The sequence below is a fragment of the Zeus faber genome (assembly GCF_960531495.2).
Source record: "Zeus faber genome assembly, chromosome: 16".
Taxonomy (NCBI): Eukaryota; Metazoa; Chordata; class Actinopteri; order Zeiformes; family Zeidae; genus Zeus; species Zeus faber.
In genome coordinates, this window is record NC_137202.1 from 26,814,253 (window position 1) to 26,839,074 (window position 24,822).

Here is a 24,822-nt window from a genome sequence, read left to right on the forward strand (position 1 = left end):
ACAGGAGGTGACTGACTTACAGGAGGTGACTGACTTACAGGAGGTGACTTACAGGAGGTGACATACAGGAGGTGACTTACAGGAGGTGACATACAGGAGGTGACTTACAGGAGGGCGTGTATTTGTGACGTAAACCGTATGACGTCACCCCGTCAACCCTCCCGCAAAGGCTGCTGGGAGGCGACTCGCCGCGGCGGACATTTTGGATTTAAAGGGGCTGAGCTAGCTGTCAGACCTAGCGCTCGGTAAGTGCTGCTGCTTGTTGTTGTTGTTGTTTGAGGAAACCTCAGTGTTTGGAGCCCGACGATACGTAGCTGCGTTGTCGGGCTGCGTCGGTGTTTTGACGGCGGAGCTCAAAAAGCGTCGGAGGTGCCGCTCAGCGGGGACTAGAGATAAATGAAGGAGCCGTGACGCTGGCCGGCCGAAGCTAACCCGAGCGGTGGCGGCGCTAATTAGCCGGCTAGCGCCAGCTAGCCGCCGACGAATGCCGCAAAACAAACAGAGTAGCGGCGGCAGCGGCTCCCGTGCTCCCCGTGAAGGTGTTTCGGGGCGACTCGGTTTATTCCAGGGGATTTCCACACTAAATATCGACTCGTCGCGGAAGCCGGTAACAGGCAGTCCGACCCGGCGCAGTGTTTTCAAGCCAAAGGCGACGTGTTCGTGTGTTGTATGCTTTGGGAACGAGTCTAATCTGCTACTCGGTGTGTTTGTAACGCGTCACCTGACCTGTTGTTCACGGACCGGAGTTGATCGAACGTTTGTACCGTTTTTCCCTGTTTGTTTTATATGCTCGCCCCAAGCTGCTGGGCTGTGGATTCGTATCACGCGTGCAATTAACTCGGAATTGATGTTATAAACGCAAGTTACTGCACTGCGCAACACCCAATCACGCAGGTCTATACAGTAGTTTGTATCGTGTAATCCATAAGACGAGTGGCTGTGTAGGAAGCAAAGGCTCACTTAGTCTTTAGTCAGAGGGAATTGCCGAAAGAAGCAGCTGGTTTCTGTTTTGCGAATGGTTATTTAAGGCAATGCCACTTTACTCTGAGTTGTGCCAGAGTCCTGGCGGTGCCACACCCTGTTGCCAGTTGCCTGGTGGATGCTCCTTTGTCTCCGGTTGTCTGGCAGTGTCTGTCTCCAGCATGTGGGCAGTGAGAGCATCTCAAGGGAGAGGCCGTTGAGCTCTTTTCAGCAGCCTGCCTGCCTTATCCCATGCAACCTCACCTGCCCTGGCTTCAGAATGCACAAACCGGGGTTTGTTGTGGGAATTATGGGTACCACACCCTCTCGTGAGAACTTAATGTCCCGAGTTTGTGCCTCAAGGTGTTGATGTACGTTGTTGGCGATTATGGAACCGTATTGGTATTTATTTTATTTTTTTTTTTTTTTTTAGAAATATCACCAGAATCTTTGGTTTTATGAAATTGAAATGCTGATCGGTGATGAGATGAGTTTTTGTAGGTGTGGGGGGAGGGGGGTGTAAACTTGGGAATTGAAAGTGTAATAAATATTAAATCGCTACACAACGATATTCAGTCATAGACCTCGTTTTTTTGTTGTGCCTTAAAGGCAACAATGGGCAGGTCTGCCTTGAATAGCTGCAGTGTGTGCGTGCACATAAAGTCACACAAGCTGGGCTCTGCCTCTTCAGTTATTGAGTTTATGCAATGTGCAGACACTAAGACTGGAGTGTTTGTTGTATTGGATTGTTTAAGTTTACTGTTTAAATGAAATATAATCCCTTTGTGAAAGGCCACACAGCTAGGTCGCATTCTCGCTTACATTGCTTTACCGCAATTTGGCTGTTGGCTTGTGAATGTCTTTGGCTCAAACATTTTTCCTATATTGTTCTGAAACTGTGCCATGCTAACTACACTGTGGTGTCAAGGCTTAGGTAATTCTTATTGGTCTGACCGTTAACATTTTCTTTATTTCGATAGAATCATTTTTTGCCCCCTCATAGTTCTAATTTAAGTCGTGTTGGGCCATTATTGCTTGGGGTAAATTACCAGACAATTTACATTTACATTACATTTACATTTAGTCATTTGGCAGACGCTTTTATCCAAAGCGACTTACAAGGGAGAATAACATTCAGCTACATTGCGACAGAGATTAGTGTAACAATTTACGTCATACTTTAGAATATGCCTGCCCACATATGCAAAGTAACACAAAACTCAAGGTTTTAATTTGCGTATACAGCTTAGCATATCAAAGCATATTTAAAAAATAAATAAAATAAAATCAAGTGGGTCTGAAAGTATGCTGGTGCTAATGTGTGTGATGGTCATAGAGGAGCAGTGTTGAGATGAGGGTGGTTCCTTCCTCCCCCGCCCATTCGCGCTGCTCCTCTCCTCTGGCTATAGGCGGAGCCGCTCCCTCGTGTCTGCTCTGAGCCGATGTTGGTTTGTTCTGACTGAGCAGTGGCAAGGTCACCATCCTGCAGCCAGCTCCCGTCCTCCCCCTCCAACCCCTCGCCCATGCACACATCGCACTGGCTTCAGTCTTGCTGTGCGGGGATCTTTTGGTTTTTTTTCCCCTCTCTGCTTGAAATCGAGAATAAAAATTATCTGTTTTTGCCCGGATTAGCAAGTAGCCATTTAGTCGTGCAGTTTGTTGGTATCTAAGGCTGTTGCCACAGGAGGAGTGCTTATTTCATCAGCCCTTTCGGCTCGCCAAACTATGATGATCTGATCTCCCGCTGAAGCGAAGGTTAGTTGTTCTGCTCCATCGAGCTCTGCGGTACTTGGAACATTACTTGGAATATTTCCTGGCATGAATGATAAATAGCGTGATGCTGTTCTCGATGTTGGCTCGGCTGCATAAGCGTGTAGGCTTTTAGAATTTGTACCTTGGATGGTAATTTCACATTTTATATTGACATATCTACTTTTTCTTCCCATGTGTAGTTATGTGTAGGATACAGACGTAGCAATTTTCAAGCATGCTTCAGTTGTGATATACTGACTCTTTAGTTAGTGTTAGGGGGTATTTTATTGTAATACTCTTCTGTACAAGCAAAAAGTGGGTGTAGGATTTACCCAGCACTACCCATATAGGCTATTTATGAATATGGTTCTGGAATTGTTTATAGGTGTTAAAATGGTTCCCTGGTGTGTACTTGCTTGTTGCTTGTGATAACAAGGGAGCCAGACATGGTAGGAGTAGTAGTTTGTTGGATGTCTTGCTGTAACTGCTGTTAATACCTAATCTACGCATCTTGATTATACCTACTCTCGGGTAAGCCTACTTCTGCTCAGTATGTAATTATTCATATTGCAATGTATAACCTTTTACAATGAAAAGCATTTAAGAAATTTGATGGGGAAAAAAAAATACATTTTGTTCAGTTAACTAGGAATTGTGGCAGGTTGTTATCCTCTATTGAATTTTATGTGGCTGTAGTCATTTGTTCACCTTGACCTTTGGTTATTTATTTACGCAAAACACGGGGAACGAGGAAAGAAACAGGATTAATTCACAGGGAGGGAAAAAGCCATTTCAGGCCTGTTGGACTTTCATCAAACTTGCTCAAGAATTGTGAGGGAAAACATTAACTCTGGTTGTTTCAACTTTCAAGAATGTTAAAGTCATTTCAATGTAGGGCTTTGAATTGCTGTGTCTTCTGTAGGCACTTCTTAAATCGGCTCGTATGTGAGGATGAGTATGCCCTGTTATTGAGAGCCCGGGAGCTTGTTATTTCATCCTTTTAATCCTTTCCAGGCACACACAGAGGCTGTCTCAGGCTTGATGTTTCAAAGAACTTGCATAGATTTTTGGATCAAACAATGCTAACCCAACACGATTATTAAAAAAACAACAAAAAAATGTTTCCTGTGTGTTGGAGACAACCCTGTTGCCTTGCATGCACTGTTAATTCAAATATTGCGTCGGTGACTTTTAAAAGCTGTCTGCCTTTTACATTGGTTCAAAGCACCTGCATTTCACTTTAAAATTGAAGTTAATCGACTACCCTGCCCTGGGAAGGATGTCAGACAACTAGAGCTATCCATGACATTTTAATCCATCTCACATGTAAAGCAGCAGGGTTCACTTGTTTTCATGGCAGTCACTCCGTAGTAGGGCAACAAGACCATTTTCTACCGACTCGCTTCAGGGTGAAATGCAATTATTGCATACCTGTAAATGGCTGACTGTAGGTTCCTTGTTGATTTCCTGGCAGGCAAAAGCATACACTGTGCATATAGCATCATACACTCCAACCTCCACAGCATTTTTGGAATTTAAATGAATGTTGACCATTTGAATTTGGGATCTGTTTGAATTCAATGGCTGCCTTCATGACTTGACTAGCACCTGGCATCAAACCCGACTCCACCTTAATCATCTGTATGAGTCATCTGTATGATTTATTTATATGCCCTCTTCTAGGCGTATGGAGGTGAAATTGTAGGTGTGGTGCGTAAACCATACAGCAGAAAAGAGCTGAGGCTACCGTTTGTCTAAATCCTATTGTCATGACTTTTACAGATTATTTTCCAAAAGGATAATTGAACGCCTTGTATAATACACAATCGCTTTTAGCAACGTTCCATTAGGGTATGGAAATATATATTTTTTTCATGGCTTTTTTTGACTTTTTTATTGTAGAGGAGCAGAGTGAGACGGGAAATCAGAGGTCGAGACGCAGCAAATGACTGCTGGCCAGATTCAAACCTGGTTTGCTGCCTAAACTTACCTGGTTGAGCCAGCAGGACGCCCCTCAAATTCATATTTTTGCTGCTAAAATTTTAAATGTTTGGCAGCGGAATCAATGCATTGCAGCTGGGAGTGGGGGAAAAAATACTCGACAGTGGATGTCCTTTAATTGCACCCATTGTTGTTTCATTATCACCGACAAAGGTGGTAAGTCTTCTGATCTAATGTAAATGAGAAAGGAAGGCTGTGTCGAGATGCAATAAAGCAGTAAATTGCAGAGGAGACACTTAATGTCACCTCGTGAAACTGAATGTAATGTGCTCAGAGATAGTCAGTGTTGCTTAAGAATGTAATGGCTAGATGTACTGCAAGGTCTGGATTGACGGCAGCCTGTTCACATAATTTCTCCTAGAAGCCTGTGGCTGTTTGGGCGGGCTTGCTAAAAGCTTGTTCTTGCATGCAACAGTGTACTTAGTAACTAACAAGTCGGTCAAACAGCAACTCAAGGAAAGAATAGGGTAGTAAACCACATAGGTTAAGAGAAAAGTTACTGTGTATGTATCTTCTTATATGTACTGTATATCATCTCATCCACCTCCATTTGGTAATGTTACCTGACACTCTTATCGATCCATGTTGCTCTTAATGTCCCTCTTGAGGCTCCAGCCTCGTCGTATACAGGCTGTTAGTCCTGATAAGATTGGCTCCATTTCCATATGCTGGCTTGCATCTGATCATATAGCCACATCCTGGCTTGCATTTGTTAGTTAGGTGCAGTGACCAGTGGCTGCTGTGACCAGCGCCGTCCATTTAAGAACTATTATAAATAATCTAGTTGCAGGAATGTAATGGAGTGTAAATGAGCTGCGATTCCTAGATGTGTAAATTTCAGGGTTTACAGCAATTCAACTTTTACTTTTTGATCACTATTAATTTGGCAAATATCACAAAATCTGGTATCTCTCATATGGTACAATTCAATACAGCAGCCTATGAACGATACTAAACATTTTTTTGTTCTCTCTAATCACGTATTGAATACAATGATTAAAAATTAGGTTCATTTTTTATTTTTTCTATTGAACCCTGAGTGCCCCATGTCCTTGACATCATGATTTGGAACTTACTGTAGTAGGTAGTGTACGTTGCTCATTGCTCAAGGTAGTACACTACCTTTCTGTAGAGTATTTGAAAGGTGGGGCTGTGTTGTGTACTCAGCCACCCTGGCATTATGTAACCAACAATGACGTGTTACACTGAGTCATAGGATATGGTTAAATGCACATGCTGTGTATGCTCATCTTTAAAGCTCTTGTGTGAATGCTGAAGTACATAACATTTTTGTTTGGGATTTTTTTTCGTGTTATGACTGCGATGAGACCAATTTACTGTCACCTTATACCTGCGTACACCTACGTGTACATCCTGCCAATCTATTATTTGGTCAGTTGACCATAAAGTTATGTCTCTTGCGTTTTGCTCTTTTCAAGCTCGGGCAGTGAATTTCCATATTGCAGGCACTGGCATCGTCTGTTCACCCTGTGTCATTCTGCAAGCAGAGGGTCACTGAGGACAAGGGCCTATTATGTACAGAAGAAAGAAGAAACAGAAGAAACAGTCTTTAATTGTCACACGACACTCCACAACACATGCTTGCACACACATGCACATGCTTAATGGTGGCCGGTGAAATGGCTCCTCTGCTTTTGACCCATCCTGGCTTGTCCTTCCTCCGGGGGCACAGCCAGGAGCAGTGGGCAGCATACGTGGACGCGCCCGGGGACCAGGTGATAAGTGTCCATCGCTGGTCAGACGATGATGGGTGCATGTTTTTGGTGGGGCTCCTTACTGACGTGAGGTGGAGGAAACCCCATGTGAGCACGGGGAGAACATGCAAACTCCACACAGAAAGGCTCCTGTTTTGGAAGATAACCCGCCGGAGCACGGTGCCAACAGCGCCCCAGGCGGGAATCGAACCCAGGACCTTCTTGCTGTGAGGCAGCACTAAGGTCCTGGGTACAGTAGCCTCAGCTCAAGATGGGAGATAAAAATGCATGCTAGATTGTTTTTGGTCTAGGCTATTTTAGTATCACCACCCTGACTCCCAAAGTGTGAGTAGTGTTTGTTCTTAAAAAAATGTTTGCCACCAACACTTACAGATGATATAACCGCCATAGAAACGTAAACACTGCTGATTATGTTGTACTTGCAGAGATTGTGGCTTATTCTGTATTATTTTTAATATTAAGCACTATTTTAATATCAAGCACATCTTGCTTGTATTGGATTGCGATTCTTATAATTCACAAACTATTCTAAGACAAGGAGTATTGCCTGGCCATCCAAGATGTATTCCTCATGTCATCAGCTGCAGCAGCCATTCCACACATGACATTAAGACAATGATGCTCAAGCAGCTGAGACAGCTGCAGCTCAATTTGGAGTGTATTTTTATTTTTTTTTCTTTCCAAATGACAACCCACTTCCCATACGCTCCAATTTTACTTGACTGCACAAAGAAGTTATTAGTTTACATATTATGACAGCTCAAAGAGCTAGTGACCTCTCGCACTCATGTAATTTGAGTTGCTGATGTATTCAAAACATGACACACACTTCAAATCCCCTTTTATGACTGTCACTTCTTCGGTGGATCATACTGGGATCTTAGAGGAGCTGAGATGACAGGGGAATCTGTCAGCACCCACGGCCTAGCGCTGGGTGAGACAGCGATATCTTTCAGAGAGGAGCTGATCGGCACGGTCTGTCAATCTGGGGGTGTCGTCTTGAGCTGTCTGCAGTGTTAGGATCACCTGGAATTGGAGGTGCCGTCCTCCCCTTAAATAGAGGCAATGCGATTCAGAAACGTGTTGTGACAGGGGCTCAGACAAGCCAAATCCTCTGCTCGAAGACTGCTCTTACACCCCCTTCTCTCGCTGCAAACACTCATGTATTTAAACAATGCAGTAGCAAAGCTAGTAAACAAGCTCAGCCGTACCCGTTGGAAACGTCACATTAAAATCAAAGCTGGATGTTTCCTTCAATGCCGCATACAGTGTAGCAGCCTTTTTTACTTGCACTTTCCCTCCACAGAATCCTATAATGTAGACCTGTGGTACAAAAAACTCTGACCCTAAACATTTTGATCCCCACGCAGGTTTTCCCTGAGCTCGCTGGAAGATGTCCACCATGGTGTACCTGCGGGAAGAGAAGCTGGAGAAGCTCTCCCAGGAGGAGATCATCTCCAACACCAAGCTGGTGATCCAGGGCCTAGAGGCCCTGAAGAATGAGCACAACTCCATCCTCCATAGCCTGTTGGAGACTATCAAGTGCCTGAAGAAGGACGAGGAGGCCAACCTGGTGCACGAGAAGTCCAACCTACTGCGCAAGTCTGTGGAGATGATAGAGCTGGGCCTGGGGGAGGCGCAGGTAAGTCTTGAGGGTATTGCATGGGATCCGTGCAGTTCTTTCCTCAATGTTGAGGGTTGTTCCTGTTATCACACAGCTTCCTGATTCTATATTGAGCTGTGTAGCTGGTTGTGACAAACCAGCGATCCGCACTGGCTTTTTTTGCCACTCAAATGCTGTGGTACAGAGCTCCAATCTTCCCCCCTGCTATACTTCCAGGTGATGATGGCCCTGTCCAACCACCTGAACGCAGTGGAGTCTGAGAAGCAGAAGCTGCGCGCCCAGGTGCGGAGGCTGTGCCAGGAGAATCAATGGCTACGGGACGAGCTGGCCAACACCCAGCAGAAGCTTCAGAAGAGCGAGCAGAGTGTGGCCCAGCTGGAGGAGGAGAAGAAGCACCTGGAATTCATGAACCAGCTGAAGAAGTACGACGAGGACGTCTCGCCCACTGTGAGTACCTCTGCAAAGGGTCAAAGGAAAATCGACAGCCAACCACGTGATCTGAGCAAATGAGTTACAAATAATAAGTCTGTTGTTTTTTCTCGATTCGGCTGTGTAATATTTGCATTATTTCATTTGAGTGCTTCGTGTATCTGTCTTTACCGGAACAAGATTATTTAGGGTGTTTGGCAGTCATTTGCTGCTCGCTCACAGAAAATCTATTTGTGCAATTGATTTGTTTCCAGTGATGATTCATTACCTTTACTTTAGTAGAACCCTAGGAATATAAGTGGATTGTCAAATGGCAAACAAAATGTATTTACACCATTATGGAGATTGTCCTTGTTCCCCTGAGTCGTGCATATGTATCAGTTCTTAACAAACAGCAGACAAATCCGGAGATGAACAGGGCCGTTTTGTGGCAGGACGTACAATTTACCTGCAGAGTCTTCAAGGAATGGGCCAAGCTGGTTCAGTTCTGATCTATTCTTCTGGCAGTTCTATAGCCCTGCTCAAGAGGCTGCAGTATTTTGCCTCCGCCAAATGCCAAACTCGGCAAGATCTCGTCCAGCCTGCAGCCTGCACGGGGTCGTAGTTTCTGAGTTTTTATATTTCCTTGTCAGCCTGCCCTGTTAAAACTGCTCATACATAATATGTATTAAGAGTCATATTTTGGCTTTTCTGATTTCCCTCTTAGGGCTTGAAAACAAAATTGCTTGCCTCTCAACATCTGTTCCAGGCATCGGTGTTGAGAGGATGAAATTATGCACCTGTCAGGACCTTGTGCCACACATCTGTCAGACAATCTAACAGGCTGATCTTTCATGTGTATTTACAGCAGGAGGAGAAAGACGGTGAAACGCCCAAGGACTCTCTGGATGACCTCTTCCCCAACGACGAGGAGGAGCATGGCCAAGGCAGTAAGAAGCGCATCCTCATGACATTTTTCCCTCACATAAAGTATGATGATATGGCTTTTTTTTTTTTTTTTTCCCTCCCCTCTCCACTATCTCCAAGCGAGATTAAATTTTGTAGATCTGACTGTATTTCAATATAATGACTCAGTGTAGGCTATCGAGTTGCAATAAAGGAAGTATTTCTCTTTATAGCTTCTAGCTAGCCGGATGCCCCCCCCTCCCCCCCCCCCCCTCTTTACAACTGGCAACATACCAGTTTGGACCAATAGGATGGTATTCTTCCTTGTACAGTGGTACCTCGACTTAAGACCGCATCTACTTACGACTAATCCTAGATACGAGTAGCTATAGTCGCGAAAATTTGTATCGACTTGCGACCGACTGCTCCAAGATACGACCGTGGAAATTTGCAGTTGGTGCGGCCAGTCAGCAGTCAGTCAGCGGGTGACCTACATGGTGTGCGCATGTAGCTCATGGCTTATCCATATTTTTTTCCTCTTTACTGTGTTTGTGCTGTGTGTTTTGTTTATTTTCACCCTTCATGATTTCATAATTTATATGGGAAAAATGGCTTCAACATACGACTGTTTTTACATACGACCGTTCTTATAGAACCAATTACAGTCGTAAGTCGAGGTACCGCTGTACCAATATGATCGCCTGGACTTACTGGTGCATGATAAACTGTCATGCTGGGCTCAGACGACACAACTTTAGCCCCAAGACTTTTTTCACATAGGCAACAAAACCCCCTTGTCGGAGCCTCACCGCTACACACAACAGTCATGGCCGCTCGCAGGTCAGCAACATGATGTGATCCAGTTTTAGAGCCATCCCAGATGTCCCGATATTTTCAATCATATTTGATTTAAATGGGACAAGATCTTGTAGTGTTAGATATGTGACTACAAGTTTGTAGATCGGCGATCAGCAATAACCAATGAGGGCGTAAGAGGAAACCAGGGGAAGGACGAGTCATCGATAACTGTATATGGAATGTATGCAAGAGAGGAATAGTAGGTTTTTTTATTGCGCTTCACTATTTAGGAATAGAACTCTGTCCAGAATTATTCCATGCACTCCCACCCAACCACTCTGTTCCAAAGTGTGTGTGTGTGTGTGTGTGTGTGTGTGTGTGTGTGTGTGTGTGTGTGTGTGTGTGTGTGTGTGTGTGTGTGTGTGTGTGTGTGTGTGTGTGTGTGTGTGTGTGTGTGTGTGTGTGTGTGTGTGTGTGTCCACCACTTTCAGAAGTTATTTAAAGCACACATTTTTTTTTGTGTAATCTCAACTCAAACACCCATTAGGGACAATGTAGCCCTACAATTTCTACATTACTGAAAAAACCTTGTTTCAAGGCAAACATAGATTCAACTCCATGAACATGTTATTTAGAGAATTCTAATTATAGTCACTTGGAATTGTACTTCCTATGGACCAGATCATTACAAGTATGTAAACATAGCCCTGATATCGTCATATTGCCCCCGCCTGCTCAGAAACTTAACCTTTGCCCTTTGCCTCCCACAGCGCAGCACCAGCACAACAGTGCAGCGGTGGCAGCAGCCCAGCAGGGCGGTTATGAGATCCCAGCCCGCCTGCGAACGCTCCACAACCTGGTTATCCAGTACGCCTCGCAGGGCAGGTACGAGGTGGCTGTGCCCCTCTGCAAGCAGGCCCTGGAGGACCTGGAGAAGACCTCTGGACACGACCACCCTGACGTGGCCACCATGCTCAACATCCTGGCCCTAGTCTATAGGTCAGAAAGTGTGTGTGTGTGTGTGTGTGTGTGTGTGTGTGTCCCCTCTAACACCTAACCAACCCTGAGGTCACACTGTTCTCTTTGTATAGGGATCAGAACAAATACAAGGAGGCTGCCCACCTTCTGAACGACGCTCTATCCATCCGTGAGAAAACCCTGGGAAAAGACCACCCGGCGGTAAGTGTTTGCCATCGGCATGGCAACCCCAGCTCTCAGGCGGAAATTTGGATTGGTTCAAATGGACATTTGGATCTCCATCGACACCAGTCACTCAAGATATTTACTTTCAAACAGGGAATCCTTTAGTCTCTGTTTTGACAGTGAAGGAACTTTCCATATTGTGGTGACAAAGTGGCCACAATTTGACAAGCAATAAAGAAGCAGAAGAGGAATTGTGATTGTTCGCCTGTTTGTGTCTTTTTCCAGGTGGCGGCTACGTTGAACAACCTGGCCGTGCTGTACGGGAAGAGGGGCAAGTACAAGGAAGCGGAGCCTCTGTGCAAGAGGGCTTTGGAGATTAGAGAGAAGGTAGGCCACCTTCCATTCACCGCACCAGCACACAGTGAGCCGGTCCTCCCTCCCCGCCTCACATCAAGCCTATTCTTAAAATGTCAGGAGAAGCTCCTCTCCCTCTGCTGACTATAAAAAGATAAAAGAGCTTTTTTCTTAAAAAAAAAAAAAAAAAAAAAAATTCTTTCTTTCTTCCTTAAATTCACTGAAGTTCCCACCGGTGGGTGGACCTGGGTTAGGTCCCAGGTCTGAAGAATAATTGGGTTTAATTGGGAGCATAGTTGCGCAGTGATGGCAGGTGTTGGGGGAGCAAGACCGGAGTCTGGTTCAGAGGAACAGAAACACCAATAGAACCTCATCCTGGGAGGCAAAGTGGTTTCCTTTGGCTTCTAAGAACTCTGCAGCCTTTCTGTTGCTGAACCAGCCTATTTTTTTTTTCTTTGTTTTAATTTTTTTTGGAGAAAGAGAACATTTTTTGTCGTTTTTTCTTTTTTTAATATCGTCAGGTCTTGGGGAAGGACCACCCAGATGTGGCCAAGCAGCTAAACAACCTGGCCCTGCTGTGTCAGAACCAGGGCAAGTACGAGGAGGTGGAGTACTATTACTGCCGCGCTCTGGAGATCTATGAGAGCAGGCTGGGACCAGATGACCCCAACGTGGCCAAGACCAAAAACAACCTGGTGAGAACCTCAGCACCGCGTCAAGGAGCGTCTCTTTTGAAAGCGAAAGACCCCAATGGTCTCATGATTCAGTCATGCCTTTCAGTTTTACTTTATGATGCCTTCATTATGTGTGAATTGCCGCTGCGCTCTTCGTTAAAAGCTTCACCATGACAATGTTCAGCTTGAAAACGACTTATGTTTTTCCTCTACTGGGCGTGCCGAATTTCGAGGAGATGTTCCAATGTTTTTGTCCGTTTATCTTATTGTACTGTTCCAAACCTGAACGGCAACGCAGAACGGATCTCCGTCCGATTCTTGAGATGGCTGTCCTTTTTTTTTGTGTGGAAGTTTACTCTAGTGTTTTAATTCTAATGTTTAAATTCTAGTCTGACGCTTACCTTCTTCTAACGTCCTTCCACCTCCGTGTCTCTCATTCTGAGCCATAATTGAGAGGCTGTTTAAGAAGGATGTGAGGGAGGCGCAGCAGCGCTTAATTCCTCGTGACCCACCTCCCACTGCAGAAATATGCGGAGGGTCTCCACCTGCCCCGAGAATCCACCCTATGCTGAACCCCCCCCCCCCGCCCCCCCCCTCTCTTGCTGCAGGCTTCCTGCTTCCTCAAACAGGGAAAATACAAGGAGGCTGAGATTCTGTACAAAGAGATCCTTACCCGCGCCCACGAGAAAGAGTTTGGATCTGTCGATGGTAAGGGTTAAGCTGGACTTTATAGGGTTGGGGTTTGTTCGTGGCAAATCAAACTCCAATAAAACATTGTTTTGCCTCCAACTACAGTCGACGGAACGTATTTGCTAAACGGGAAAGTGATAATTTTCACTGAGACCATCTTCTGAAGCAAGAGCTGGCATGGAACCACATCCTCATGATGCCGCGCAAACCTTACATACTGGAGACGATTGGATACAACAAGTTTGAGCACTGGCTTTCCGATTTTGCGAGTGAGAGCTTCCCATTTTGTGGGTTTTTAGAAGACTAAATATTTCCCCACGTTGGACTGCATGCAAAACAATGTTTTAATGGGATTTCGGTTTGAAACAACAACATTAGAACTGAACATTAGATGGAGGCCAACACGTAACGACTTTGTGTTCAGTTTTTTTTCTATCTTATTTTATTATCACGTCACTCCATGTCGTGTAAACAAGGTAGATCATTTTGCTTTATCTAAGGAATGGCTGTCAAGGATGCTACATATGTCATGTCTTCCATTGCAAACACTCTGTCTCACACCAGTGAACGAGGTCCATGGTGGACGAGGGGTTAAAATGTGGGTCATGTTCTGAGCGAGGTGTCGGCCTTCGCCATGCAGCCGCAGCTCCAAAAGGATTGTCGCAGATGCTCTTTGAAATAAAGACTTGTTTTATGCATGTGAAATATGAACGGTTTGCAGTGTTCCTTCCTTTTTGTGTGAAGCTTTTCTGTTTGATTATCTGCCTCCGGGGAGCAGGTTACCTACAACTTTGAAATGTTGTGACATGCTATAAAATCTCTTTGCGGTGTCTTGTAAGCAGTGTTCATTTTTGTTGGCTAGTTAACTTAGGATTATGGAGCTACACAACACCAGATACTGATCAATGGGAGTAAGGTAAACTTGCTATCTTACAAGTTGTTTGCGTCTTTTCTGGCGTTTGCTTAGATATGACAATTGATTAGTTTTCACGGCTGATTAGCCTGAAAGATTCCCCAGGACAAACTCCACTTTGGTTTCATTTGAGCCGGAGGCGTAATCCTGTAACCGCCCTGAAACAGATATTTTCCTGGAAAAAAAACTGGAGCGACATCCTGGCATAGGAAGCTACAAACGAAATCCTTTTTTTTTTTTTTTTTTTCCTTTTAATTTCATTTTTAGTCTTACACTTTCTGCCAGTTGTGAATAACCGGTGTAAGGTGTTTGCAACTGCTAATTACTATATTCTTGGCCTGTAGGTGACATAGGGTGACAGGGCTAGCATGGTGTTAACATCCAGCTGTTTTGGTAATTGGCTCAAATTGTATTATTTATTTTTTTTAATACCAGGTGATTGGAAGGGAATCTTATTTTTATAGACTAAAATTTGCTGGCCAACCATAGTGTCTAGTCCTTCTATTTTTGTTATATACCGTATGGACAACTCTCCTGTCTCCCTGTTTGCAGCTGAAAACAAGCCTATCTGGATGCATGCAGAGGAGAGGGAGGAGATGAGCAAGGTGAGATCCAGCACAGGGTGTGTGTGTGTGTGTGTGTGTGTGTGTGTGTGTGTGTGAGAGACGGTATATAAACAAACCAAATTACATGTAAACACCAGAAATGCTGTCATTCCAGTTTGAGCTGCCACTCCCTTTTCACGTTTTTTTTGTTTTTTTGTTTTTTTTCTTCCCGCCCGCCCTCTCCCTCCCTCTCCTTCCTGCTCACCTTTATTTACTTCCAGGGCAAGCACAGAGACAACACTCCATACGGGGAGTATGGAGGCTGGTACAAGGCGTGCAAAGTCAACAGGTGAGCCACGGCCCCTAGAAACTAGGTTGCACGTGACTGCCTTTATGATTATGTTGTCTATTATTTTATTGCACTTCGTGCCTGGTGATCCATGTTTTTAACAGAACTGTGCTTTGTAAAAGCTTGGACTCTTTTGTGTGTGTGTGTGTGTGTGTGTGTGTGTGTGTGTGTGTGTGTGTGTGTGTGTGTGTGTGTGTGTGTGTGTGTGTGTGTGTGTGTGTGTGTGTGTGTGTGTGTGTGTGTGTGTGTGTGTGTGTGTGTGTGTGGCAGCCCCACAGTTAACACCACACTGAGGAACCTCGGGGCCCTGTACCGCCGCCAGGGCAAGCTTGAGGCTGCTGAGACCCTAGAGGAGTGCGCCACGAGGTCTCGTAAGCAGGTTGGCCGCATTTTTATTTTTTTTTATCAGACTCATTCAGGCTTTGGTTGAAAACAAAGACTTAACCAGGTGCACGGATCACCTGGCCGATCAGATGCCGCCAACTCCTCCCACTGTTGTTCCGTTGGTGTCAGTGTAGTTGTTGGATGTGTTTCCCTGTCCACAGAGTTAATCTGATATTTTTCTCCTCTTTCTGCATTGCTTTGGATCCAGAGCAACACAGTAAGTGCTTTCTTTCTAAGCCATTACCTCCCACTAGAGCCACGACGCTTCCATTCCACGACCATTTTGACATTTCTGCACCCCCCCCCCCCCAAAGCACCCTAGTCATGGAACCAACACTGTTCACCTCATATAACATTCCATCAAGACCTATTGAAGTCACAGTGGTAGTGGACGTTTTTATCTCAGAGAGTGTGTGTGTGTGTGTGTGTGTGTGTGTGTGTGTGTGTGTGTGTGTGTGTGTGTGTGTGTGTGTGTGTGTGTGTGTGTGTGTGTGTGTGTGTGTGTGTGTGTGTGTGTGTGCGATCCTCCAGGGCATCGACCCCATCCACCAGACGCGGGTGGTGGAGATCCTGAAGGATGGGGAGGGCGACCGGCGGAGGAGCCGGGACAGCCTGTCCAGCGTTAAGTACGAGAGCGGCTCTGAGACCGGCGAGGAAGTGAGTATGGGCGTGGAGTGGAATGGGGTGAGTACAAATCCACTACAGTTATGACCCCCCCGCCCCTCTCTCTCACACACACACACACACACACACACACACACACACACACACACAATTGGCGCAAAGCCTCATGGCACAGACGGGACAGGGGTAGTGACATGATGACGGTTGATGGGCTGGTACAGAGCAACCTTTTTGGATCGTGCTGTCTTGGGGAAACTGTCCTGTAGAAGTGCTTGAACTTCCAAAAGCGAACGTCACTGTGTCGCTCTTGCCGTTCCGGTTCCACTCCGGGTTTCTGTACCAGCTGATCCGCTCGTCCTTTGTCCCGTCTTTGCAAAAGGCGACATCTCAGTTTGTTGGGAGTACATATGAAGCTGATTGAGTGTCTTGACATGTTGACTTGGTTGTCTCACTTCAGGAGAGTTTGCTCACACTCTTACCAAACAGCGCTTTGTGTATGGAGTCACAACGCCTTGTATTAACACGTAGCTGTGTTACATGTTGCTAGTGCTGCTTCTACGAAAGGGGGCGAAACTCGAAACAAGGCACAGGTTCCTTCTAGGGCGTCCTGGTGAAGTCTAACCTAATTCATTGCTTTTATAGGATCAATTAACATATACTGTAGGTCGTCCCACATCCAAACTGCTTGTATTTTAAACCAGACCTCACTGCTGGGCTCAAGCACCGCGGCTGCTTTCCCCTGCGCTCACTCAAGGATGTCTGGACGGCGAGCACTCAAGCTCTTCATCGTTTTACGAATGCGTTGTATAATGAGCTCCGGGTTTGAGCGGGCCTATCTGAGACTGTGGAAAGGCGCATTCTGCCGCCAGAGTCGCCTCATCTGAACCTGTGCCTCCCCCTTTGGCTAGTGCTCCCCCTGCCCCGCGCCGGCCTGGTCCAAACGTGCATGTCGTGCTGCCGGCCCGCCAGACTCCGCTTTAACACGCACACTCACTTGTGTCGAGTCTGTTCAATGTCGGAAATGCGCGACCTTGTCTGTTAACCTTGTGTTTGCTGTGCACTGCATGAGTACAATGGTCCATGTGCGACAGTGCTGAGTGAGCTGTTTAATTTAACGGTTAACCTCCATTCAACAGTGTGCATGTACTTACATATGAATATATATCCACCTGCAACGCCAAAGACACCCTGATGGCACATGTAACAGTCTGTCTGTCCCTTGGGCGTGTAGTGACATGCAGAGGAATGCCAGCCATGTGAGCTAGATGTTCACTTTACCTCAGAACAGCCACAGCAGTAGAAATGATTTTCACGCAATACGTATACTAAAGTTTCTACTTATATCCTGTCAAAAAGGACATTCCTTAAAATTGTTGTGTAACGTAGCATCTAAAGAAAGCTTTAGAACTTCCATCCATCCATTCTACAAAATATGACACGAATTGCAACGCTTCCTGCACCATTTAATCCATCTACTGTTAATAAATGCTTGAAATAATAAATCGCAACAGGTGATATAATTTGTATTTTTGGATTAAAAATAAATAAATACATTCTGGAACCAGGTTCTTTAGCTGGCCTGGCATTGAATTCCAGCTGAGTCTTCCCTCCTTCATTGGGGTCCTTGTCTACTGAAACAGTTATGGTGCGAGGGGAAAGCTCTTCCTGCTCTAATAACGCTCAAGTAAAGAGGGAGAGAAAGGCGTGACGGATAACCCAGTTCAGATGTCAAATCTTGAATCAAGTATGTTCAAGGCCAAATTTAAGGCCCGATTGTCAGCTTCATACTCTGGTAAGGATTTGTTTTACAAACCCATGCGGCAAACCTTGGCAGTTCAGTTGCAAACTAGGTATTGTGTTGAATTGTGTATTATTTTAAATGGAACCAGCCAAGGTGGTGATTTGTAGGAACTTACCTGTTACGTTTGTTTCACCAGTAGAAGGACTTTTTCTGTGTCTTTGAGTCCACACATGTAGCTCTTAACTACTGAGCGTGCTCGGGCATCCTCCTCTCCCACTGTCTTAAAGGGAAGTCCGCTGCATTGTCCACTACTCAAGCAGACTAGGTAACTAGTGGTATGGCACGCTCACAGTTCGCTCTCAAGCTAACTATTCAATTGTAGTTTATGAAAACTCAGTGAAAGTCTGGGTCATTTTAATGATGTTGGCTGGCCACAGAGAGAGATTTAAATCAGTTCTTCTTCCATTTGTCCTCAGAATCTAATATTGTTTTGCAGTGGAATTCCCCCTTTTTTTAAAGGGTGAAGGGTACGTAATGCTCGTGTGTCATCAGACCATATAGTTGTCCAACGTAACGTTCAGCAATACTGCGTCTCCTTTTGCCTGACTTTGTAATAATTGCATGGAGTGGTGTGTATGGTTGGGACCTTAGATGCCTGTCTTTGCTGCCTGGCTCTGCATGCTCCTTGTGCCTTTATTTCCCTTTCTGCGTGTCACTAATCTCTTTACACGACGATTGCTCTGGTCATGACAACCAATCAGCCTATCAATCAAATTTCTTCTCTTCCCCCAGTGGATTGTACTCTCCCTCTTTCATTTTCCATTTCCAAATAATAAGCTCGGGGTCAAACAGTCTATCTAGTACACAGCCTAGACGAGGGGTTGATTTATAATCTACGAGCTTGGACGTCTAGTACAAATCTCCATCTCGCTCGGCCCACGCCTCTTTTTGCTGAGAAATAGAGCGTTGACCGCTCCTTGCTCTAAATATAAAATTATTCCTCATAGTGGTTGTGCGGTCCAGCGGTTTCTTTATTTTGTCTTCGAGCGGTGTGTCTGTGTTGCAGTGCTGCAGACGTCCTCTGTCTGCAGTGCACAGTCACTGGGTGGAGGCCGCTTGCCAAGTTCACCCCCACCTCGCTCAGAAAAAGACAGCGGGGAAAAGCCTGAGTCACGGTGACTGCAACACCCACCGGCTCCCTGACTGTCGCAGCTCCGAGCTGTCCGGCTGCTGTTTAGTAAGGAGGACTTGGAAACGGAGTAATAGTAACCGGGTTTTGGAAAGAAGGTGTATCGCGTTTGTATGCAAAGATTATTAGTGGCTGGAATGACCACATTTTCATGACTGACAAAAAAAGGAACGGAAGCTGCGTAGCTTGTTGCTTTAGTGTAATTAAGGTAAAAGAGACGTCACTGAGAGGCAGCGTAGGATCCCCGTTCTAAATCTTCTAATCTTATCATGTGTGCCGTTTGTCTGTTTTTGTCCTTTTGTTTCTCTCTCTCTCTCTCTCGCTTTCTCTCTCATCAGGCCTAAGCCATCAAGATTATTGCTCCATCCTTCTCTTCTCTCCCAACACATACTAGCCAAAAGGATTGGTATTGTCCTTCCCTCTCTCTCTCTCTCTCTCTCTCTCTCTCTCTCTCTCTCTCTCATCTCTCTCTCTCTCTCTCTCTCTCTCTCTCTCTCTCTCTCTCTCTCTCTCTCTCTCTCTCTCTCTCTCTCTCTCTCTCTCTCTCTCTCTCTCTCTCTCTCTCTCTCTCTCTCTCTCTCTCTCTCTCTCTCTCTCTCTCTCTCTCTTTCTTTCTTTCTTCCCCCCCCCCACCCCACGCAAATGACCAGCTCCTGCTCCCCGGTGTCCACGGCAGAGACTCCGAGCTCACCTCCCCCAGCCGCCCCTCTTCCTACCGGTCACCACTTCTGTCCCCTTGTACAGCTGCAAACTGCTGGGGAATCATACGATTCGTATGATCTCACCTATCTTTTTCCAATCTTTTTTTTAAATTTGATTCTCTCTCTATCGATGTTCTCACTAACCTTGTTTGGTCGACACGGTCAAAAATGGCTTCTTTGCGTATGTGTCTGTGTTTCCGTCTCTACGACGTACTGGACATGTCATCGTGCGTCACATTTCCCACTGAGGAACACTGATGCCCCTCCGCCCTCCACCCGTCACCATGCATTTGTAATTTCCACGTGTATTCACTGTGTGTACCTCATCAAGTAGGAGAGCGATGTTACGATCGGAGGTTTCCCTCTGGGTTTATCCTTGTCCCACCCGTTGCTGCAGCGTTTCCCTCCAACATCGAGTCAAACCCACAGACTACTGTCCTGTTTAAACCCGGCGTGCAACATGCGACTCGGCTCACCAGGTGGCAAATGAACCACGTCAAAACACAAGTGTAAACAAACTGTTTGGAAGTGGGTTTTGGGTTCGACCAAATTTTCAGAAGTCCTGCGTCAATGCATCCAAGAGAACATCTGGTGGAGTCGCTGCCTCGTTGCTCGCTGTCAAAGGAAAATGTCAGATGCGAACGTTTCATGGCAGAAAAGCAACTTTTGGACGAGTCATCGGTGTAGATGCGGGCGTGGCGTGAAGGAAGTGGGCAGATGCTCGTCGTTTTGACAGGAAGAAGATCGTTTCATTTACAGATAACACAAGATAGTACTTTATTGATTCCCCCCCAAACGGGAGTTTCAAGCCTTGCAGCAGCTCAACGGGAGAAACAAAGTACAAGAGGCGGGAGAATGTACATGAAAGGACGAGAAGTCATCAAAGAGTAAAAATCTCACCCGGAGGGAGCTCTGTTCTTCTATTCAAGATGCATTTCTCCATATACAACATGGGAACGAGTCGTATGTTGGCGCCAGGTTTAAACAGAACCTAAAGTTGATTTTTCAGAGGAGTAGGTCACTGTTTTAGACAGCTGGCTGTTGATATCTGTCACTGGCCTTGAACCTTTTGCTATTAACACATGAAGGTGGACGTGAGTGGCCTGCAGTCGGCTTCCATCCCGGTGCCTGTACGTAGCCATGCAATTGGATTTCGATATTTCCTTTTTGGAGTCGTTTCTTTAACTTTGCTTTTTATTTTTTTATTTTTTTTATATACTTTCAATTACGAGCTTCAAAATGTATACCTACACAAGCCTGCGATCAAATGCCTGAGCAATTTATTTCTAAGAGGTACTGTATCGTTCAACTGGCCATAATAGGTATCAGCTTTTCTTATTTTATTTTATTTTTTTTAATGATATTAGATGGTAAGTGATGGAAGTCGGTGGTGAATTATGGGTTTCCCCAAAAACATGCATAATTGGCATTTTTTGTGTATTTCCTACTCATTAAAATTTTGTATAGTTTTCATTTGTTTACATTTTTTTAAAACGCTTTTTTCTTTAATTATTTTGAATAATGGCTGAATATAAAGGCAGTAATGTATTTACATTAAACATGAGCTGTTTCTGTTAATTTATTGCCATGGTAACTTGTGTGTACCAAGCTTCTCCTCGTTGATATGCACTCCGACACAACAGCCACCGGGCACCGTGTACAGGTGTAGCCTACACAAAGGGAACGTGCAACATTAGCAAATGCCGAAAATAAAAAATGGGTCTAGACCAACCAGGGGCGTCTCACACGGCGGCTGGCCTTGTCTGCTCATTTGGTGGCATAGAAATAGAATAGAAAGTTAAGTATTGGTTGGATGGAGGTCTGATTCCATAGTAGTATTAGTGCTTATTTGTGTGCGTGTTTTGGTAGTGCAAGGCCCATGCCGGCTATGGATAACTGTTGAACCCAAAGCTTCTTGGAGTATTTCCCACCCCCTTTTTATTTTTATTTTTCTCTAGACACAGTTAATTGCGAGTGATCATTGTCACTTTGGTGATGCCTGTGTTTAGACACGCGAGTACAGTGAAAGTGCTTTTTCCTAAAGGTCAAATGTCATTTCAACTAACCGAATGTAACGTTGCTTTAACATCTTGAGTGTGTAATTGTAGGCTGTATTTATAGATTTGACCAGTGCATTCATTGAGCTGCTTTCAGTATGCTACTCGCCTTGATTCTCCATTCCTTACAAGTAGGCTTGTACTCATGCAGCTCTGGAAGAAAAAATAAATAAAGAAAATAGAAAATGTTCACCACATTATTATGACAATATTGTTGTGTTAGTGGAATGCTGATTATTTATTGAACTGTCTGTCGTTGACATATATAGTATGACTTGAGTTTCATGAATCATAAAAAGCTAAATGGGTAGGTCTATAAACACTATTTAGTAAGTAGGACTGCAATTATATTTACCATTCTGCATTGTGATGACTATTGCATCAACACTTGTTGGTATTCTCAAATAAAGATTTTCATTTGTGATTAATGATCCGTCTATTTTTGTCCTCTTGCTTTGTATTTTGCGAGTCAACGGAGGAAATGAACCTTCAACTTGTCCATCTTGTCAACGTCTGCTCTAGAGCCCCCTGGTGGCACCATCATGTACGACTCTGACTCTGCATGAAGCCCCTCCTTGTGGTACTGAAACGTTATTATGAAAGGCCGCTCACTCAAAGCGCCTCCTTGCTGGCTGCTGTAGTTGAGTTGAATTTTAAACCCAGGGCAGTTTAATGATCACCTAGTTTGCGGCCGTGGCGAGCCAGAGCGATCCCTGGAAAACAAGCCGCAGCAGCTAAATCTAAAGGTAAAAGGTCGCCACCAAACGTGGCTCATTCAGCTCTCCTCGCTGGGGAAGGAAGCTGAGGCATCCAGAGTCATTCAGAGCTGTATGTGCGTTGGAAATTCTTCCAAAGGAGGAGTGAACTTATTTTTATTTTTTTTTTTATCCACTGAACATTAGTACAGAGCGTCTACCGTCTACAGCAAGGATACTAAATTGTTGCTTCAGGATGGATGGCTGGAAGAATAAAGTGACACAACATGCATGAATAGTACACCCGTTTCTAACCTCATTCAATAGGTTAAATTGTGAAAATATTTTCAGACACTATATTTAAAGTGATAAACCATGAGATTATTTTGTTGGGGGGGGGGGAATCCATATTTGATACTCTGAGAAATTACCGTTCAATGTGTTTTGTATGTGCTTGCCGTTGTCGGTGGCTGGGTCCGCCTTTGCTGTGTAGTTCATCCAGTTTTACACTTGACGATGAAATTGTTTTCTGGAAAATGTTATTCCTGCTACTTATCCAATTTTATTTTTCCGTTCACTTGAGTGGATGCTGTTAACCCATATGGACAGTTTACTGACCTCATCTGGCTACACTGGTTTATCAACATCTCAGGAGAGGTGGACCCCACCACCAGCAATGGAAACGGGGGTGGGGGAAGTGTCAGATATGGGATTTATTTTTTACTAAATCTTACAGACTACTATTTTAAATGTCCAGCATTTAGAAACTCATTGGTTGTCCATGACATGGATATGTTAACACCATAATCCAAACGGATTGTGTGAGTAAAGGAGAACCCGGTAAACATTTCCAGTTATTTATATTTTGAGGGAGCTCAACACCCGAGTGGTCGGACAAATGTTCCATTATTCAGTTGTTAACGTGCAAAAAAGAGGAAAAGCCCAAAGTGTGTGTGTGTGTGTGTGTGTGTGTCCCCCAGGACGGCTCTGGGGCCCTCCAGCGCAGCGGCTCCCTGGGGAAGCTGAGGGACGTGTTGCGTCGCAGCAGCGAGCTGCTGGTGAAGAAGCTCCAGGGCAACGTGCCTCCAGAGCCCCGCAGCACCAAGTGAGAACCGCAGCCTTTTTAGTTGACGCCATGGATATTTCACTCGGATCGTCGCTGTACGGACCAAAAACCGAGATGGCTGAACATATATTATTCATAATTGCTCAAAGTACTGTTTTCCATGTTGAGTGGGCTGCACGACGTGCAGACAAATTACATTTAGGGAACAAAATGCTGTTTCTGCAATTTGAAAAATTGTGCTCCTTCCGATTGCTGTTTGAAATTGATGTAGTTGCTCAGCCTTGGTATGAGAAAAGGGTTTGTTCTTAAAAAAATTGAATAGTTATGAAAAGGTCAGTTCCAGTTGGAAGAACTGTCTGTCATCACTCATGGCGTCGCTCCATTCAACAGCATGAAGAGAGCTGCCTCCTTAAACTACCTGAACAAGACCAGCGACGAGCCCTTCCAGGTGCGTCTCCACCAGCTGGGAAGCTTTTTTTTTTTTTTTTTTTTTTTTTTGTTTGTTTATGTTTGGTTTCAGTCTCACCCACACCGTCTCACCCACACCGTCTCACCCACACCGTCTCACCCACACCGTCTCACCCACACCGTCTCACCGACACCGTCTCACCCACAGACCAAAGGCGGCGGCGGGCGGTTAAGGGAGAGCCGAGGCCTGAGCTCCAGCACCATGGATCTGTACAGCGGCGGGAACTGAGGCGCGGCGGGAGCCTTCCAGCCTGCTTTCCTCCTGCTGGGCGGCCGCGGCACACGTGACCGAACCCCAGCAGCCCCTCAAACACTACCAGGTTGCCACGACGACCAAATCTGCCAGTAAACCCCCCCCCCGACCAAAAGACCTTCTCCTGTTTTAACGAGATTAAACACCTGTTTATTTTTTAACCGGTGTATTATACATTATGTGGGTTTTTTTTGTTGTCTTCTCTTCACTTTTTATTTTTTTATTTTATTTTTTATTTATTTTATTTTGTTTTGACCCCCAACCGCCCCCCTCCCACCCGTCTGCTCCTGCTGGAACACGTTCACCTCAACTCTTTCTCCTTTGTTATTCCTTAAAAAAAAAAAGTCTTCCCGTGCCATAAATTCAAATTGTGCTGATTTTTCTTTTTTCTTCCTTTTATTTTATTTTATTTTTTATTTTTTTTGAACCAAAATGTAAAGAGAGGGGGGGGGGGAAAGAATTGTTGTGACACCTTTTTTAATGTTTTGATTTTCGTGGAATAGACGTAACTTAGAGAAACGGCACGAAAAAAAAAAAAGATAGATTATGATTTTGCCTGTTGAGATTTACAATGTGTTGTAAAGCTTTGGGGGAAGGGGCCGAAATGTCAATTCTACTGGATGCTAGCCATATGATTTTGGTGATTCCGATGTTTTTTATTTTATTTTATTTTTTTCTTTTTAAAGTAGTTAAAAAAAAAAAATCTTGAAAACTGGAAAAACCAAACCAAAACCCGCTGCTGTTTTGACCTTGAATTCCCACATCAGACCCTCGTTTGGCTTTCTTTTTTA

At 44.9% G+C, this 24,822-nt stretch overlaps 1 protein-coding gene across 5 annotated transcripts; it reads left to right on the forward strand.

Annotated features, from left to right (window-relative positions):
- Positions 1–219: 219 nt before the first annotated feature.
- Positions 220–24,398, forward strand: klc1b (kinesin light chain 1b). Of its 5 annotated transcripts, none has more exons than XM_080016893.1 (16): positions 220–245; positions 7,820–8,091; positions 8,290–8,520; positions 9,350–9,431; positions 10,956–11,184; positions 11,277–11,364; positions 11,614–11,715; positions 12,204–12,377; positions 12,965–13,064; positions 14,512–14,564; positions 14,786–14,853; positions 15,124–15,232; positions 15,769–15,921; positions 23,225–23,349; positions 23,701–23,758; positions 23,927–24,398. In XM_080016893.1, the coding sequence occupies exons 2-16, from the start codon at positions 7,843–7,845 to the stop codon at positions 24,005–24,007; spliced, it is 1,902 nt and encodes a 633-aa protein (XP_079873019.1). In that variant the 5' UTR covers positions 220–245; positions 7,820–7,842; the 3' UTR covers positions 24,008–24,398. The 5 variants fall into 5 exon arrangements, with proteins under 5 accessions (XP_079873019.1, XP_079873022.1, XP_079873023.1 ...); XM_080016895.1 differs by lacking the exon at positions 220–245 and adding an exon at positions 489–539; XM_080016894.1 differs by lacking the exon at positions 220–245 and adding an exon at positions 676–701.
- The last annotated feature ends 424 nt before the right edge of the window (positions 24,399–24,822 follow it).

Bases quoted from the DNA above. Each gene is read 5' to 3' on its own strand.
- klc1b (XM_080016893.1), top strand. From the start codon at position 7,843: ATGTCCACCATGGTGTACCTGCGGGAAGAGAAGCTGGAGAAGCTCTCC. The intron at 14,854-15,123 runs GTGAGCCACGGC...TGTGTGTGGCAG, and splicing joins AAGGCGTGCAAAGTCAACAG to CCCCACAGTTAACACCACAC. The intron at 23,759-23,926 runs GTGCGTCTCCAC...TCTCACCCACAG, and splicing joins CCAGCGACGAGCCCTTCCAG to ACCAAAGGCGGCGGCGGGCG.